The sequence below is a fragment of the Ylistrum balloti genome, unplaced genomic scaffold (assembly GCF_031769215.1).
Source record: "Ylistrum balloti isolate Yb309-2 unplaced genomic scaffold, AGI_CSIRO_Ybal_v1 Utg370050, whole genome shotgun sequence".
Classification (NCBI taxonomy): domain Eukaryota; kingdom Metazoa; phylum Mollusca; class Bivalvia; order Pectinida; family Pectinidae; genus Ylistrum; species Ylistrum balloti.
The window spans coordinates 497,007-512,317 of NW_026782103.1; the positions used below are offsets into that span (position 1 = coordinate 497,007).

The 15,311-nt window shown below is 36.7% G+C and overlaps 1 protein-coding gene across 1 annotated transcript in view; it reads right to left on the reverse strand.

The window, feature by feature from the left end:
• LOC132549219 (uncharacterized) overlaps window positions 1–15,311 on the reverse strand; it is a 102,964-nt gene that overhangs the window by 30,036 nt on the left and 57,617 nt on the right. The window contains exon 14 of the mRNA XM_060213135.1: window positions 9,127–9,324. Within this exon, the coding sequence (XP_060069118.1) occupies window positions 9,127–9,324 (198 nt within the window). The remainder of the gene's footprint in view (window positions 1–9,126; window positions 9,325–15,311) is intronic.

The window sequence follows — 15,311 nt, forward strand, 5'->3', positions numbered from 1 at the left end:
ATTAAATATGCGCGGAATTCGGCAAACATCGAACTTGAGCGAGGGACTTATGTACCAAGTATCATAAGCAAGTTTCATCGAAATCCCATCATTCCTTCTCAAGATATCGCGTGGAAAGCGAAACCGACAGACATGTAAAACATTCAGCCAATCAGATTGCAGCAGCCTCATTAAATATGCGCGGAATTTGGCGAACATCGAACATGAGCAAGGGACTTATGTACCAAGTATCATAAGCATGTTTCATCGAAATCCCATCATTCCTTCTCAAGATATCGCGCGGAAAGCGAAACCGACAGACATGTAAAACATTCAGCCAATCAGATTGCAGCAGCCTCATTAAATATGCGCGGAATTTGGCGAACATCGAACTTGAGCGAGGGACTTATGTACCAAGTATCATAAGCAAGTTTCATCGAAATCTCATCATTCCTTCTCAAGATATCGTGCGGAAAGCAAAACGGACAGACAGACGGACAGACAGACGGACAGACAGACAGACGGACAAGGTGATTACTATAGGGCACCCGCATCGCGATGCGGGGCCCTAACAAGTAGGGTTATAGTTATACTGACAAAAATCCCCCGTATCTTAAGGGAAACAAGTATGGTTATAGTTATTCTGACAAAAATCCCCAGTGTCTTAAGGGAAACAAGTAGGGTTATAGTTATACGGACAAAAATTCCTCATATCTTAAGGGAAACAAGTGGTTATAGTTATACTGACAAAAATCCCCTGTATCTTAAGGGAAACAAGTAGGGTTACATTTATACTGACAAAAATCCCCGGTATCTTAAGGGAAACAAGTGGTTATAGTTATACTGACAAAAATCCCCTGTATCTTAAGGGAAACAAGTAGGGTTACAGTTATACTGACAAAAATCCCCGGTATCTTAAGGGAAACAAGTGGTTATAGTTATACTGACGAAAATCCCCAGTTATACTGACAAAAATCCCCGGTATCTTAAGGCAAACAAGTGGTTACAGTCATACTGACAAAAATTCATCATATCTTAAGGGAAACAAGTGGTTTTAGTTATACTGACAAAAATCCCAAGTATCTTAAGGGAAACAAGTACGGTTATAGTTATAATGACAAAAATCCCCAGTATCTTAAGGGAAATAAGTAGGGTTATAGTTATACTGACAAAAATCCCCCGTATCTTAAGGGAAACAAGTATGGTTATAGTTATACTGACAAAAATCCCCAGTGTCTTAAGGGAAACAAGTAGGGTTATAGTTATACGGACAAAAATTCCTCATATCTTAAGGGAAACAAGTGGTTATAGTTATACTGACAAAAATCCCCGTATCTTTAGGGAAACTAGTAGGGTTATAGTTATACTGACAAAAACTCCCAGTATCTTAAGGGAAACAAGTAGGGTTACAGTTATACTGACAAAAATCCCTAGTATCTTAAGGGAAACAAGTAGGGTTATAGTTATACTGACAAAAATTCCTCATATCTTAAGGGAAACAAGTGGTTATAGTTTTACTGACAAAAATCCCCAGTATCTTAAGGGAAACTAGACCATTGTCGAGGAAGGGCCCCGCATAATACCTACCCCTTATGATTGAGTTTCTTAATATTAAGAAATTTATGGACAGTTGTCAAGTATTGAAAGCAACTTTCATCAAAATCCAATGAAAATGGACAGATGGACAGATATATGGATCGACGGACAGGGAAACGGACGGACAGACAGGGTGAACATTGAACTCGAATGAGGGGCTTATGTACCAAGTATCACGAAGCAAGTTTTAAAGAAATCCCAAATCATTCCTTCAGAAGATATTCTCTGTAAAACATTCAGCCAATCAGATTGCAGCAGCCTCATTAAATATGCGCGGAATTCGGCAAACATCGAACTTGAGCGAGGGACTTATGTACCAAGTATCATAAGCAAGTTTCATCGAAATCCCATCATTCCTTCTCAAGATATCGCGTGGAAAGCGAAACCGACAGACATGTAAAACATTCAGCCAATCAGATTGCAGCAGCCTCATTAAATATGCGCGGAATTTGGCGAACATCGAACATGAGCAAGGGACTTATGTACCAAGTATCATAAGCATGTTTCATCGAAATCCCATCATTCCTTCTCAAGATATCGTGCGGAAAGCAAAACGGACAGACAGACGGACAGACAGACGGACAGACAGACAGACGGACAAGGTGATTACTATAGATTGCAGCACCCGCATGGCGAACATCGAATGCGGGGCCCATAACAAGTAGGGTTATAGTTATACTGACAAAAATCCCCCGCATATCTTAAGGGAAACAAGTATGGTTATAGTTATTCTGACAAAAATCCCCAGTGTCTTAAGGGAAACAAGTAGGGTTATAGTTATACGGACAAAAATTCCTCATATCTTAAGGGAAACAAGTGGTTATAGTTATACTGACAAAAATCCCCTGTATCTTAAGGGAAACAAGTAGGGTTACAGTTATACTGACAAAAATCCCCGGTATCTTAAGGGAAACAAGTGGTTATAGTTATACTGACAAAAATCCCCTGTATCTTAAGGGAAACAAGTAGGGTTACAGTTATACTGACAAAAATCCCCGGTATCTTAAGGGAAACAAGTGGTTATAGTTATACTGACGAAAATCCCCAGTTATACTGACAAAAATCCCCGGTATCTTAAGGCAAACAAGTGGTTACAGTCATACTGACAAAAATTCATCATATCTTAAGGGAAACAAGTGGTTTTAGTTATACTGACAAAAATCCCAAGTATCTTAAGGGAAACAAGTACGGTTATAGTTATAATGACAAAAATCCCCAGTATCTTAAGGGAAATAAGTAGGGTTATAGTTATACTGACAAAAATCCCCCGTATCTTAAGGGAAACAAGTATGGTTATAGTTATACTGACAAAAATCCCCAGTGTCTTAAGGGAAACAAGTAGGGTTATAGTTATACGGACAAAAATTCCTCATATCTTAAGGGAAACAAGTGGTTATAGTTATACTGACAAAAATTCCCCGTATCTTTAGGGAAACTAGTAGGGTTATAGTTATACTGACAAAAACTCCCAGTATGTTAAGGGAAACAAGTAGGGTTATAGTTATACTGGCAAAAATTCCCAGTATCTTAAGGGAAACAAGTAGGGTTATAGTTATACTGGCAAAAATTCCCAGTATCTTAAGGAACACAAGTACAGTTATAGTTATACTGACAAAAATCCCCCGTATCTGAAGGGAAACAAGTAGGGTTACAGTTATACTGACAAAAATTCCCAGTATCTTAAGGGCAAAAAGTGGTTATAGTTATATTGACAAAAATCCCCTGTATCTTAAGGGAAACAAGTGCTTATAGTTATATTGACAAAAATCCCCTGTATCTTAAGGGAAACAAGTAGGGTTACAGTTATATTGACAAAAATCCCCGGTATCTTAAGGGAAACAAGTGGTTATAGTTATACTGACAAAAATCCCCAGTTATACTGACAAAAATCCCCCGTATCTTAAGGGAAATAAGTAGGGTTATATTTATAATAATAAAATCCCCCGTATCTTAAGGGAAACAAGTGGTTACAGTCATACTGACAAAAATTCCTCATATCTTAAAGGAAACAAGTGGTTTTAGTTATACTGACAAAAATTCCCCGTATCTTAAGGGAAACAAGTGGTTACAGTCATACTGACAAAAATTCCTCATATCTTAAAGGAAACAAGTGGTTTTAGTTATACTGACAAAAAATCACAGTATCTTAAGGGAAACAAGTAGGGTTATAGTTATACTGACAACAATCCCCAGTGTCTTAAGGGAAACAAGTAGGGTTATATACTGACAAAAATCCCCGGTATCTTAAGGGAAACAAGTGCTTATAGTTATATTGGCAAAAATCTCCAGTATCTTAAGGGAAACAAGTGGTTATAGTTATACTGACAAAAATCCCCCGTATCTTAAGGGACACAAGTACAGTTATAGTTATACTGACAAAAATCCCCAGTGTCTTAAGGAAACAAGTGATTATAGTTATACTGACAAAAATCTCCAGTTATACTGACAAAAATCCCCCGTATCTTAAGGGAAACAAGTAGGGTTATAGTGATACTGACAAAAATCCCCTGTATCTTAAGGGAAACAAGTAGGGTTACAGTTATATTGACAAAAATCCCCGGTATCTTAAGGGAAACAAGTGGTTATAGTTATACTGACAAAAATCCCCTGTATCTTAAGGGAAACAAGTAAGGTTATAGTTATACTGACAAAAATCCCCCGTATCTTAAAGGAAACAAGTAGGGTTATAGTTATACTGACAAAAAATCCCCCATATCTTAAGGGAAACAAGTGGTTATAGTTATACTGACAAAAATCCCCTGTATCTTAAGGGAAACAAGTGGTTATAGTTACACTGACAAAAATCCCCAGGTATACGGACAAAATCCCCCGTATCTTAAGGGAAAGAAGTGGTTATAGTTATACTGACAAAAATCCCCCGTATCTTAAAGGAAACAAGTAGGGTTATAGTTATACTGACAAAAAATCCCCCATATCTTAAGGGAAACAAGTGGTTATAGTTATAATGACATAAATCCCCAGTTATACTGATAAAAATCCCCCGTATCTTAAAGGAAACAAGTAGGGTTATAGTTATACTGACAAAAATCCCCCATATCTTAAGGGAAACAAGTGGTTATAGTTATACTGACAAAAATCCCCAGTATCTTAAGGGAAACAAGTACGGTTATAGTTATAATGACAAAAATCCCCAGTATCTTATGGGAAATAAGTAGGGTTATAGTTATAATGACAAAATTCCCCGTATCTTAAGGGAAACAAGTAGGGTTATAGTTATACTGACAAAAATCCCCAGTGTCTTAAGGGAAACAAGTAGGGTTATAGTTATACTGACAAAAATCCCCAGTATCTTAAGGGACACAAGTACAGTTATAGTTATAATGACAAAAATCCCCAGTATCTTAAGGGAAATAAGTAGGGTTATAGTTATAATAACAAAATCCCCCGTATCTTAAGGGAAACAAGTACAGTTATAGTTATACTGACAAAAATTCCCCGTATCTTAAGGGAAACAAGTGGTTAGAGTCATACTGACAAAAATTCCTGATATCTTAAGGGAAACAAGTGGTTTTAGTTATACTGACAAAAATCCCCAGTATCTTAAGGGAAACAAGTAGTGTTATAGTTATAATGACAAAAATCCCCCGTATCTTAAGGAAAACAAGTAGGGTTATAGTTATACTGACAAAAATCCCCAGTGTCTTAAGGGAAACAAGTAGGGTTATAGTTATACTGATAAAAATCCCCGGTATCTTAAGGGAAACAAGTGGTTATAGTTATATTGGCAAAAATCCCAAGTGTCCTAAAGGAAGCAAGTAGGGTTAGGGTTATACTGACAAAAATCCCCGGTATCTTAAGGGAAACAAGTGGTTATAGTTATACTGACAAAAATCCCCGGTATCTTAAGGGAAACAAGTGGTTATAGTTATATTGACAAAAATCCCCTGTATCTTAAGGGAAACAAGTAGGTTTACAGTTATATTGACAAAAATCCCCAGTATCTTAAGTGAAACAAGTAGGGTTATAGTTATACTGACAAAAATTCTCAGTATCTTAAGTGAAACAAGTAGGGTTATAGTTATACTGACAAAAATCCCCAGTATATTATACATATATTAAGTTTAATCACACTGTGTATTATAATTTGATTGAATAGTTTTTTTTCTGAAAATGTTATAAAAGCTCTATCTTCATTACAGATACCAGTCTAGGTACTGACAGAAAATATTATCAAGAGATGTTAACATCAGTGACAGCCATTTTGTTTACTGTTGTCAACACTATGGATATCATGTTATCATCCACTGTGAGATGGTATTCATGAATTAATGAATGTTCATGAATCATTCATGAACTTTTAAGAATACAGACAGTTTTTGATTCATGAAAAAATGTTCATGAATATTCATCAAATACCCCTCATGAACTCTTCATGAACTTTTATGAATTATTTACAAATTGATCAACATTCATGATTGTTCATCTATAAATGTCCATGAACTTTCATGCATAGCTTAAATTCATTAGCATTCATGATTTTCATTATAATATGTGATGATGAACTATTCATGAATTTTTATGCATTGCTGATATTCATCAAAATTCTTCAAAATGATCACAAATTATTTTAAAATTCCACAATGTCAGAGCCAATTTAATTTACTAAGTACATGTAAATATTATTCTTTTTTAAAAAAAAATCTTGTCATTCTGTTTTAATTTTACTTTAAATTTTGTGTTCCCTGCCTGATCTGTCAATCTGGGTCTTCGCTGCGATTGCTACAACGCTCTAAACCATAAGCGCATGCGCGAAGACGGTGTACGGTAAAAAAAACGGCCCCGTGCAAAACAGACTTGGTCAAAACGGCCCGCTTTGATTAATAGTTTAATTCAGCATGATATCTATGTAATTATAAGTAATACAGTTGCATGGCAATGGATAAAATATATAGTTCAAGAAATATTCTATGGGTTAAAATAAAAACTGCTTGTAAATTAATTACCCATTATGTTGATTGCACTTGAATTATTAGATGTTGTCTGCTGGTTTAAAATATGTTTTAGCGGAAACATTCTAATAAAAATTAAACAATTAATGGTTTTTATGATTCAATTTATTATTGGTATCAAATCAAATGATGTGTTCATATTATTCAATGACATTGAGTTCATAACATTACATTTCCTACTGGGGGCGTTTTGACTAGGGGCGTTTTGACTAGGGCCGTTTTAAATTCCGCAAAGACACAGGTAAATTCTTTCCCGCCATTGTCTGCAGATAAAATTTTGTTGACCGCCTTATATTTGAAAGACGTCAAATTATGCCACGCTTTGGTTTACTTCATTGGGAGGACAACTTTCTCAGTGTGCAGATTTAGTCAACATTGTGCAACCAAGGAAAGACGTAGCAGCATATGAAAAAGGGGACTATGTAAAACTGAAATACAGAAAGGGGGCAACACTCTATGACGCTGTGATATGTGAAATAAACGGTAGGCCTAGTCAATCCATTTATGATTTCTTGCATATCAGAATTGCATTTTGAAAAAAAACCCACATTCATAACGCCTTGAGGTGTTAATAACTGCAGACCTTGCTGTAGAATATTAAAATCTATGAATTAATTGATAATTTTTCACTGCCTCCATCTGGGAAAACATTTTCCATAGATCTACCTTCTAGCCAAGTGATGTATGATGTCTCTGCTAGATCTACCTAGTAGGGAAATCTTTCTTTTAAAATGGTGATTGAAATTATAGAGGTTTTTATTTCTCACTTCTGTAGTCATTTTTTTGGCTCGCTTGAAATCCAAATTTAAAATAAAAGTCTACAGATGAAGATTTTGTTAATATCTGACTCTGTATTTTCGCATTGTAATTACAAACATGGATGCTTTACCAATTATAATCCCCCACAACTGCTACAGTTGCAGGATATACATGAACATGACTTAAAGAGCTTCATTTGAAGGGATAGATAATGTTATTTCAATTCTAAAATTTTATAATGTGTGTACACAAACCAGGAAAGAGTTGAAGTTAGTATACATTTATTGTATTGTTGTTGTTGCTTTGAAAGTTAGTTGTTAAAAGTTTTGTATGATTCTTTCAGCGACAGTGAAAGAATAAGCTGACTCGAGGAAGAAATGGAAAGCCTCACAGCTCAAATAGGAGCCATGAAGAAAATTTTGAAAGGCCTAAAAAAAGACAATACGACATCCATTGTAGATGCAGAAATGCTAGAACTTGAAGCCTTTGTCAACCAGACGGCCAGCCCTTCAACTGCCACAGGACTGCTTGCCCGTAAACTCTATAGTACTGACGAACTCATAAGAAATTCGATAACAGGAATGAGAACTTCAAAATGTTCGGAAGCAGGTCCAAGACCAGCTCTCGACCAACTCAAATTATACAGAATTGAAGGATTGGTGAGAAAGAAATGGCAGAGCTTTAAACGAAAGGAAATGGTTGAAAAAAATTCAAAATATTCAAAAAGTGCTGAGAAGCAGGCCAGTCAGAAATTGAGCATTTGATAATATGTCAGTCATTGATATGTAACAAGCACTGTTTTTTGGCAACAGTAAAAAGAGACAAAAATTAGAAATATCTCACTCATTTTTTCGTTTCCTACCAACAAAGATGCCCCCTGATCTATTCATAATATAATGTTAAACATGTGTGGTACTAGCAGAGTGTACTCGTGTTTAAAAATCAAGTGATTAGGTTGACAGATTGAAAGTTTCAATTTTGTAAATTATCTGGTTCAGTTCATGAAATTTCATGAATATCTATGAACTGAATGAATCTTTTTTTTGGGGGGGGGGGGGGGGGGGGGGGGGTATGGGAATTTATGAATGTTCATGGAATATTTTATTCATGAATATTCATCATGGTTTTAAGTTCATGAATATTCTTAATAACATTCATGAACTATCATGAATGGGGAAATTCATGAACATTCATGAACAAAGATGATTTCATGAATGAAAACTTCTTTAACCTAATTCATGAATGTTCATGAACATAATTTGAAGAAATAGTTCATGAAGTTTTAAGTTAATGAATTTCATGATAATGTTCATGAAGAAATTAAGGATATTCATAAATTTTGTTCATGAATAATTCATGAAATATTCATAATCGTTTCGAAGGGGACATTATTCACACATTGAGGAATTGTGTTGTATTTTTATAACACTCTTGTTTTCTTCCAATGCTTGAGGTCTTAGTAAAATTATGACAGCACAAACTAGAAATGTCTGTAAGACATGCCTGCTGCACCTCCTTTGTCAAAAAGTGTCATGGTTTGACAAATCTGAAGTAACAGTGACCTTGATTTGTAACTCTGAAACACAAACTCATCCAAGATATTCTTGATTTTTGCATTAAGCTTGCCAAATCTAGCAAAGAAATGAAGTTACTAGAGTCAGACCAATGATTTATGGGCAAGCAGACATGGATAATAATATAGCACACCACTTGCATTGGTTTAGAGAGTTTTGGATTATAAAGAGACCAGTTTTGAGAGGATTTAAAGAAATATGAATGAGGAGAAATCTCCTTTAAGAAGCTATCATCTTTGTTTTCTCACCATGATGCTGGCAGTTCCTTTTCCTTAGATCGACGATAGTAATCCTTGTCACTTCTTAAGTTTCTAGCAAGACCAAAGTCAGAAATCTTTGCATGTAGGTCTTCTGTCATTAAAATGTTTCTCCCAGCAAGATCTGAGTGAATGATTCTTTTGTCGGACATGTATCGCATTCCCTGCAAAGAGACATTTTTGTTCCCTCTTTGTGTACGATGACATAATTTATTTCAATAATATCTAAAATCTAATACATTTTAAAAACATTTTCAGTTTATTCCTATCATGAAATATTATCAAAAGTTTTAAACAAATTTATCTATGACAAAGAAGGAGCCATCTATTTAAAATGTTTTAGAGTGTAGTTACATACCCGGTACTTAAAAAAAATACAGTATAATTATATAACTAGCATAGAAATAATGGGTTTTATAATGGAGGATCTCAGACTAAAAATCCTGTAAAATGCTTGCATTATTAACAAGTACTAATTGCAATTGATGTACATGTCCAATCAAGATTGATACGAAACGTGATAAAATTGGAGCAATATTTCAATTTACCATATTAGTTATCTTCCAAGGACAATGATGTTGTCTACTTAGAAAATAAACACCAGTGTTGTGTTTGTCGTATTAGAAAACACCTATGCACAGATTTTCATAAGAATCAGACAATATGGAAATTTCCATGCAAATCAGACGATATCCAAATTTCAATCAATCAGAGGCCACTAAGTGGCAGCCATCTTTTTCAATCCAAAAATGAATGCCACCATTGTATTTCTATGTGAAACCACACCTAAACACCAATTTCCATGGAAATCAGACGATATCTAAATTTCAACCAATCAAAAACCGCTATGTGTTGGCCATCTTGTCCAATCAAATAACGAATATCATTATAGTTTTTCTGGTGTGACATTAGATTTACATTCTAGATACCAGTTTTCATGTAAATCAGATCATATGTAGTTATTGTTGAAGGGTGAGTGTTATTGTTGAACACTGAGTGTTATTGTTGAAGAGTTGGGTGTTTTTGTTGAGGGGTTGAGTGTTATTGTTGAAGGGTTGAGTGTTATTGTTGAAGGGTTGGGTGTTATTGTTGAGGGGTTGAGTGTTATTGTTGAGGGGTGAAGTGTTATTGTTGAAGGGTTGGGTGTTATTGTTGAAGAGTTTAGTGTTATTGTTGAAGGGTTGAGTGTTATTGTTGAGGAGTTGAGTGTTATTGTTGAGGGGCTGAGTGTTATTGTTGAAGAGTTGAGTGTTATTGTTGAAGGGTTGAGTGTTATTGTTGAAGGGTTGAGTGTTATTGTTCAAGAGTTGAGTGTTATTGTTGAGGGGTTGGTGTTATTGTTGAAGGTGTGTTATTGTTGAAGAGTTGAGTGTTATTGTTGAGGGGTTGGGTGTTATTGCTGAGGGTTGGAGTGTTATTGTTGAAGGGTTGAGTGTTATTGTTGAAGAGTTGAGTGTTATTGTTGAGGGGTTGAGTGTTATTGTTGAAGGGTTGGGTGTTATTGTTGAAGGGTTGGGTGTTATTGTTGAAGGGTTGAGTGTTATTGTTGAAGGGTTGGGTGTTATTGTTGAAGAGTTGGGTGTTTTTGTTGAGGGGTTGAGTGTTATTGTTGAAGGGTTGAGTGTTATTGTTGAAGGGTTGAGTGTTATTGTTGAAGGGTTGGGTGTTATTGTTGAGGGGTTGAGTGTTATTGTTGAAGAGTTGAGTGTTATTGTTGAGGGGTTGAGTGTTATTGTTGAAGAGTTGAGTGTTATTGTTGAAGGGTTGAGTGTTGAGGGGTTGAGTGTTATTGTTGAAGGGTTGAGTGTTATTGTTGAAGGGTTGGGTGTTATTGTTGAAGGGTTGAGTGTTATTGTTGAGGGGTTGAGTGTTATTGTTGAAGGGTTGGGTGTTATTGTTGAGGGGTTGAGTGTTATTGTTGAAGAGTTGGGTGTTTTTGTTGAGGGGTTGAGTGTTATTGTTGAAGGGTTGAGTGTTATTGTTGAAGAGTTGAGTGTTATTGTTGAGGGGTTGAGTGTTATTGTTGAAGGGTTGAGTGTTATTGTTGAAGGGTTGAGTGTTATTGTTGAAGGGTTGAGTGTTATTGTTCAAGGGTTGAGTGTTATTGTTGAAGGGTTGGGTGTTATTGTTGTTGAGTGTTATTGTTGAAGGGTTGAGTGTTATTGTTGAGGGGTTGAGTGTTATTGTTGAAGGGTTGAGTGTTATTGTTGAAGGGTTGAGTGTTATTGTTGAGGGGTGGAGTGTTATTGTTGAGGGGTTGAGTGTTATTGTTGAAGAGTTGAGTGTTATTGTTGAGGGGTTGAGTGTTATTGTTAAAGGGTTGAGTGTTATTGTTGAAGGGTTGTTGAGGGTTGAGTGTTATTGTTGAAGGGTTGAGTGTTATTGTTCAAGGGGGTGTTATTGTTGAAGGGTTGAGTGTTATTGTTGAGGGTTGAGTGTTATTGTTGAAGGGTTGAGTGTTATTGTTGAAGGGGTTGAGGTGTTATTGTTGAAGGGTGAGTGTTATTGTTGAAGGGTTGAGTGTTATTGTTGAAGGGTTGGGTGTTATTGTTGAAGGGTTGAGTGTTATTGTTGAAGAGTTGGGTGTTTTTGTTGAGGGGTTGAGTGTTATTGTTGAAGGGTTGAGTGTTATTGTTGAAGGGTTGGGTGTTATTGTTGAGGGGTTAGGTGTTATTGTTGAAGAGTTGGGTGTTTTTGTTGAGGGGTTGAGTGTTATTGTTGAAGGGTTGAGTGTTATTGTTGAAGGGTTGGGTGTTATTGTTGAAGGGTTGAGTGTTATTGTTGAAGGGTTGAGTGTTATTGTTGAAGGGTTGGGTGTTATTGTTGAGGGGTTGAGTGTTATTGTTGAAGGGTTGAGTGTTATTGTTGAAGAGTTGAGTGTTATTGTTGAGGGGTGGAGTGTTATTGTTGAAGGGTTGGGTGTTATTGTTGAAGAGTGGAGTGTTATTGTTGAGGGGTTGAGTGTTATTGTTGAAGGGTTGAGTGTTATTGTTGAAGGGTTGAGTGTTATTGTTGAGGGGTGGAGTGTTATTGTTGAGGGGTTGGGTGTTATTGTTGAAGGGTTGAGTGTTATTGTTGAAGGGTTGAGTGTTATTGTTGAGGGGTTGAGTGTTATTGTTGAAGGGTTGAGTGTTATTGTTGAAGAGTTGAGTGTTATTGTTGAGGGGTTGAGTGTTATTGTTGAAGGGTTGAGTGTTATTGTTGAAGAGTTGAGTGTTATTGTTGAGGGGTTAGGTGTTATTGTTGAAGGGTTGGGTGTTATTGTTGAGGGGTTGAGTGTTATTGTTGAAGGGTTGAGTGTTATTGTTGAAGGGTTGAGTGTTATTGTTGAGGGGTTGAGTGTTATTGTTGAGGGGTTGAGTGTTATTGTTGAAGGGTTGGGTGTTATTGTTGAGGGGTTGAGTGTTATTGTTGAAGGGTTGAGTGTTATTGTTGAAGGGTTGAGTGTTATTGTTGAAGGGTTGAGTGTTATTGTTGAAGGGTTGGGTGTTATTGTTGAAGAGTTGGGTGTTTTTGTTGAGGGGTTGAGTGTTATTGTTGAAGGGTTGAGTGTTATTGTTGAAGGGTTGGGTGTTATTGTTGAAGAGTTGGGTGTTTTTGTTGAGGGGTTGAGTGTTATTGTTGAAGGGTTGAGTGTTATTGTTGAAGAGTTGAGTGTTATTGTTGAGGGGTTGAGTGTTATTGTTGAAGGGTTGAGTGCATTGTTGAGGGGTTGAGTGTTATTGTTGAAGAGTTGGGTGTTATTGTTGAGGGGTTGAGTGTTATTGTTGAATAGTTGAGTGTTATTGTTGAGGGGTTAGGTGTTATTGTTGAGGGGTTGAGTGTTATTGTTGAAGGGTTGAGTGTTATTGTTGAGGGGTTGAGTGTTATTGTTGAAGGGTTGAGTGTTATTGTTGAGGGGTTAGGTGTTATTGTTGAGGGGTTGAGTGTTATTGTTGAGAGGTGAAATGTTATTGCTGAAGGGTTGAGTGTTATTGTTGAGGGGTTGGGTGTTATTGTTGAAGAGTTGAGTGTTATTGTTGAAGGGTTGAGTGTTATTGTTGAAGGGTTGAGTGTTATTGTTGAAGGGTTGAGTGTTATTGTTGAGGGGTTGGGTGTTATTGTTGAGGGGTGGAGTGTTATTGTTGAAGGGTTGAGTGTTATTGCTGAAAAGGTGAGTGTTATTGTTGAGGGGTTGAGTGTTATTGTTGAAGGGTTGAGTGTTATTGTTGAGGGGTTGAGTGTTATTGTTGAAGGGTTGAGTGTTATTGTTGAAGGGTTGAGTGTTATTGTTGAAGGGTTGAGTGTTATTGTTGAAGGGTTGAGTGTTAATGTTGAAGAGTTGAGTGTTATTGTTGAGGGGTTGAGTGTTATTGTTGAAGAGTTGGGAGTTATTGTTGAGGGGTTGAGTGTTATTGTTGAAGAGTTGAGTGTTATTGTTGAGGGGTTAGGTGTTATTGCTGAAGTGTTATTGTTGAAGAGTTGAGTGTTATTGTTGAAGGGTTGAGTGTTATTGTTGAGGGGTTGAGTGTTATTGTTGAAGGGTTGAGTGTTATTGTTGAAGGGTTGGGTGTTATTGTTGAGGGGTTAGGTGTTATTGTTGAGGGGTTGAGTGTTATTGTTGAAGGGTTGAGTGTTATTGTTGAAGGGTTGAGTGTTATTGTTGAAGAGTTGAGTGTTATTGTTGAGGGGTTGAGTGTTATTGTTGAAGGGTTGAGTGTTATTGTTGAAGGGTTGGTTGTTATTGTTGAAGGGTTGAGTGTTATTGTTGAAGAGTTGAGTGTTATTGTTGAAGGGTTGAGTGTTATTGTTGAAGGGTTGGGTGTTATTGTTGAGGGGTTAGGTGTTATTGTTGAAGAGTGTTATTGTTGAAGGGTTGAGTGTTATTGTTGAAGGGTTGAGTGTTATTGTTGAAGGGTTGAGTGTTATTGTTGAGGGGTTGGAGTGTTATTGTTGAAGGGTTGAGTGTTATTGTTGAGGTTTTGGGTGTTATTGCTAAGGGTGGAGTGTTATTGTTGAAGGGTTGAGTGTTATTGTGGGGTTGAGTGTTATTGGAAGGGTTGAGTGTTGTTGTTGTTGAGTGTTATTGTTGAAGGGTTGAGTGTTATTGTTGAAGGGTTGAGTGTTATTGTTGAAGGGTTGGGTGTTATTGTTGGGTGTTATTGTTGAGGGGTTGAGTGTTATTGTTGAAGGGTTGAGTGTTATTGTTGAAGGGTTGGGTGTTATTGTTGAAGAGTTTAGTGTTATTGTTGAAGGGTTGAGTGTTATTGTTGAGGGGTTGAGTGTTATTGTTGAAGGGTTGGGTGTTATTGTTGAGGGGTGGAGTGTTATTGTTGAAGGGTTGAGTGTTATTGTTGAGGGGTTGAGTGTTATTGTTGAAGGGTTGAGTGTTATTGTTGAAGGGTTTGGTGTTATTGTTGAGGGGTTGAGTGTTATTGTTGAGGGGTGAAATGTTATTGTTGAAGGGTTGAGTGTTATTGTTGAGGGGTTGAGTGTTATTGTTGAAGAGTTGAGTGTTATTGTTGAAGGGTTGAGTGTTATTGTTGAAGGGTTGAGTGTTATTGTTGAAGGGTTGAGTGTTATTGTTGAAGGGTTGAGTGTTATTGTTGAAGAGTTGAGTGTTATTGTTGAAGGGTTGAGTGTTATTGTTGTTGGGTGTTATTGTTGAAGGGTTGAGTGTTATTGTTGATGGGTTGAGTGTTATTGTTGAAGGGTTGAGTGTTATTGTTGAAGAGTTGAGTGTTATTGTTGAAGGGTTGAGTGTTATTGTTGAAGGGTTGGGTGTTATTGTTGAGGGGTTGAGTGTTATTGTTGAAGGGTTGGGTGTTATTGTTGAGGGGTTGAGTGTTATTGTTGAGGGGTTGAGTGTTATTGTTGAAGAGTTGAGTGTTATTGTTGAGGAGTTGAGTGTTATTGTTCAAGGGTTGGGTGTTATTGTTGAGGGGTTGAGTGTTATTGTTGAAGAGTTGGGTGTTTTTGTTGAGGGGTTGAGTGTTATTGTTGAAGGGTTGAGTGTTATTGTTGAAGGGTTGGGTGTTATTGTTGAGGGGTTGAGTGTTATTGTTGAAGAGTTGAGTGTTATTGTTGAAGGGTTGAGTGTTATTGTTGAAGGGTTGAGTGTTATTGTTGAAAAGGTGAGTGTTATTGTTGAGGGGTTGAGTGTTATTGTTGAAGGGTTGAGTGTTATTGTTGAAGGG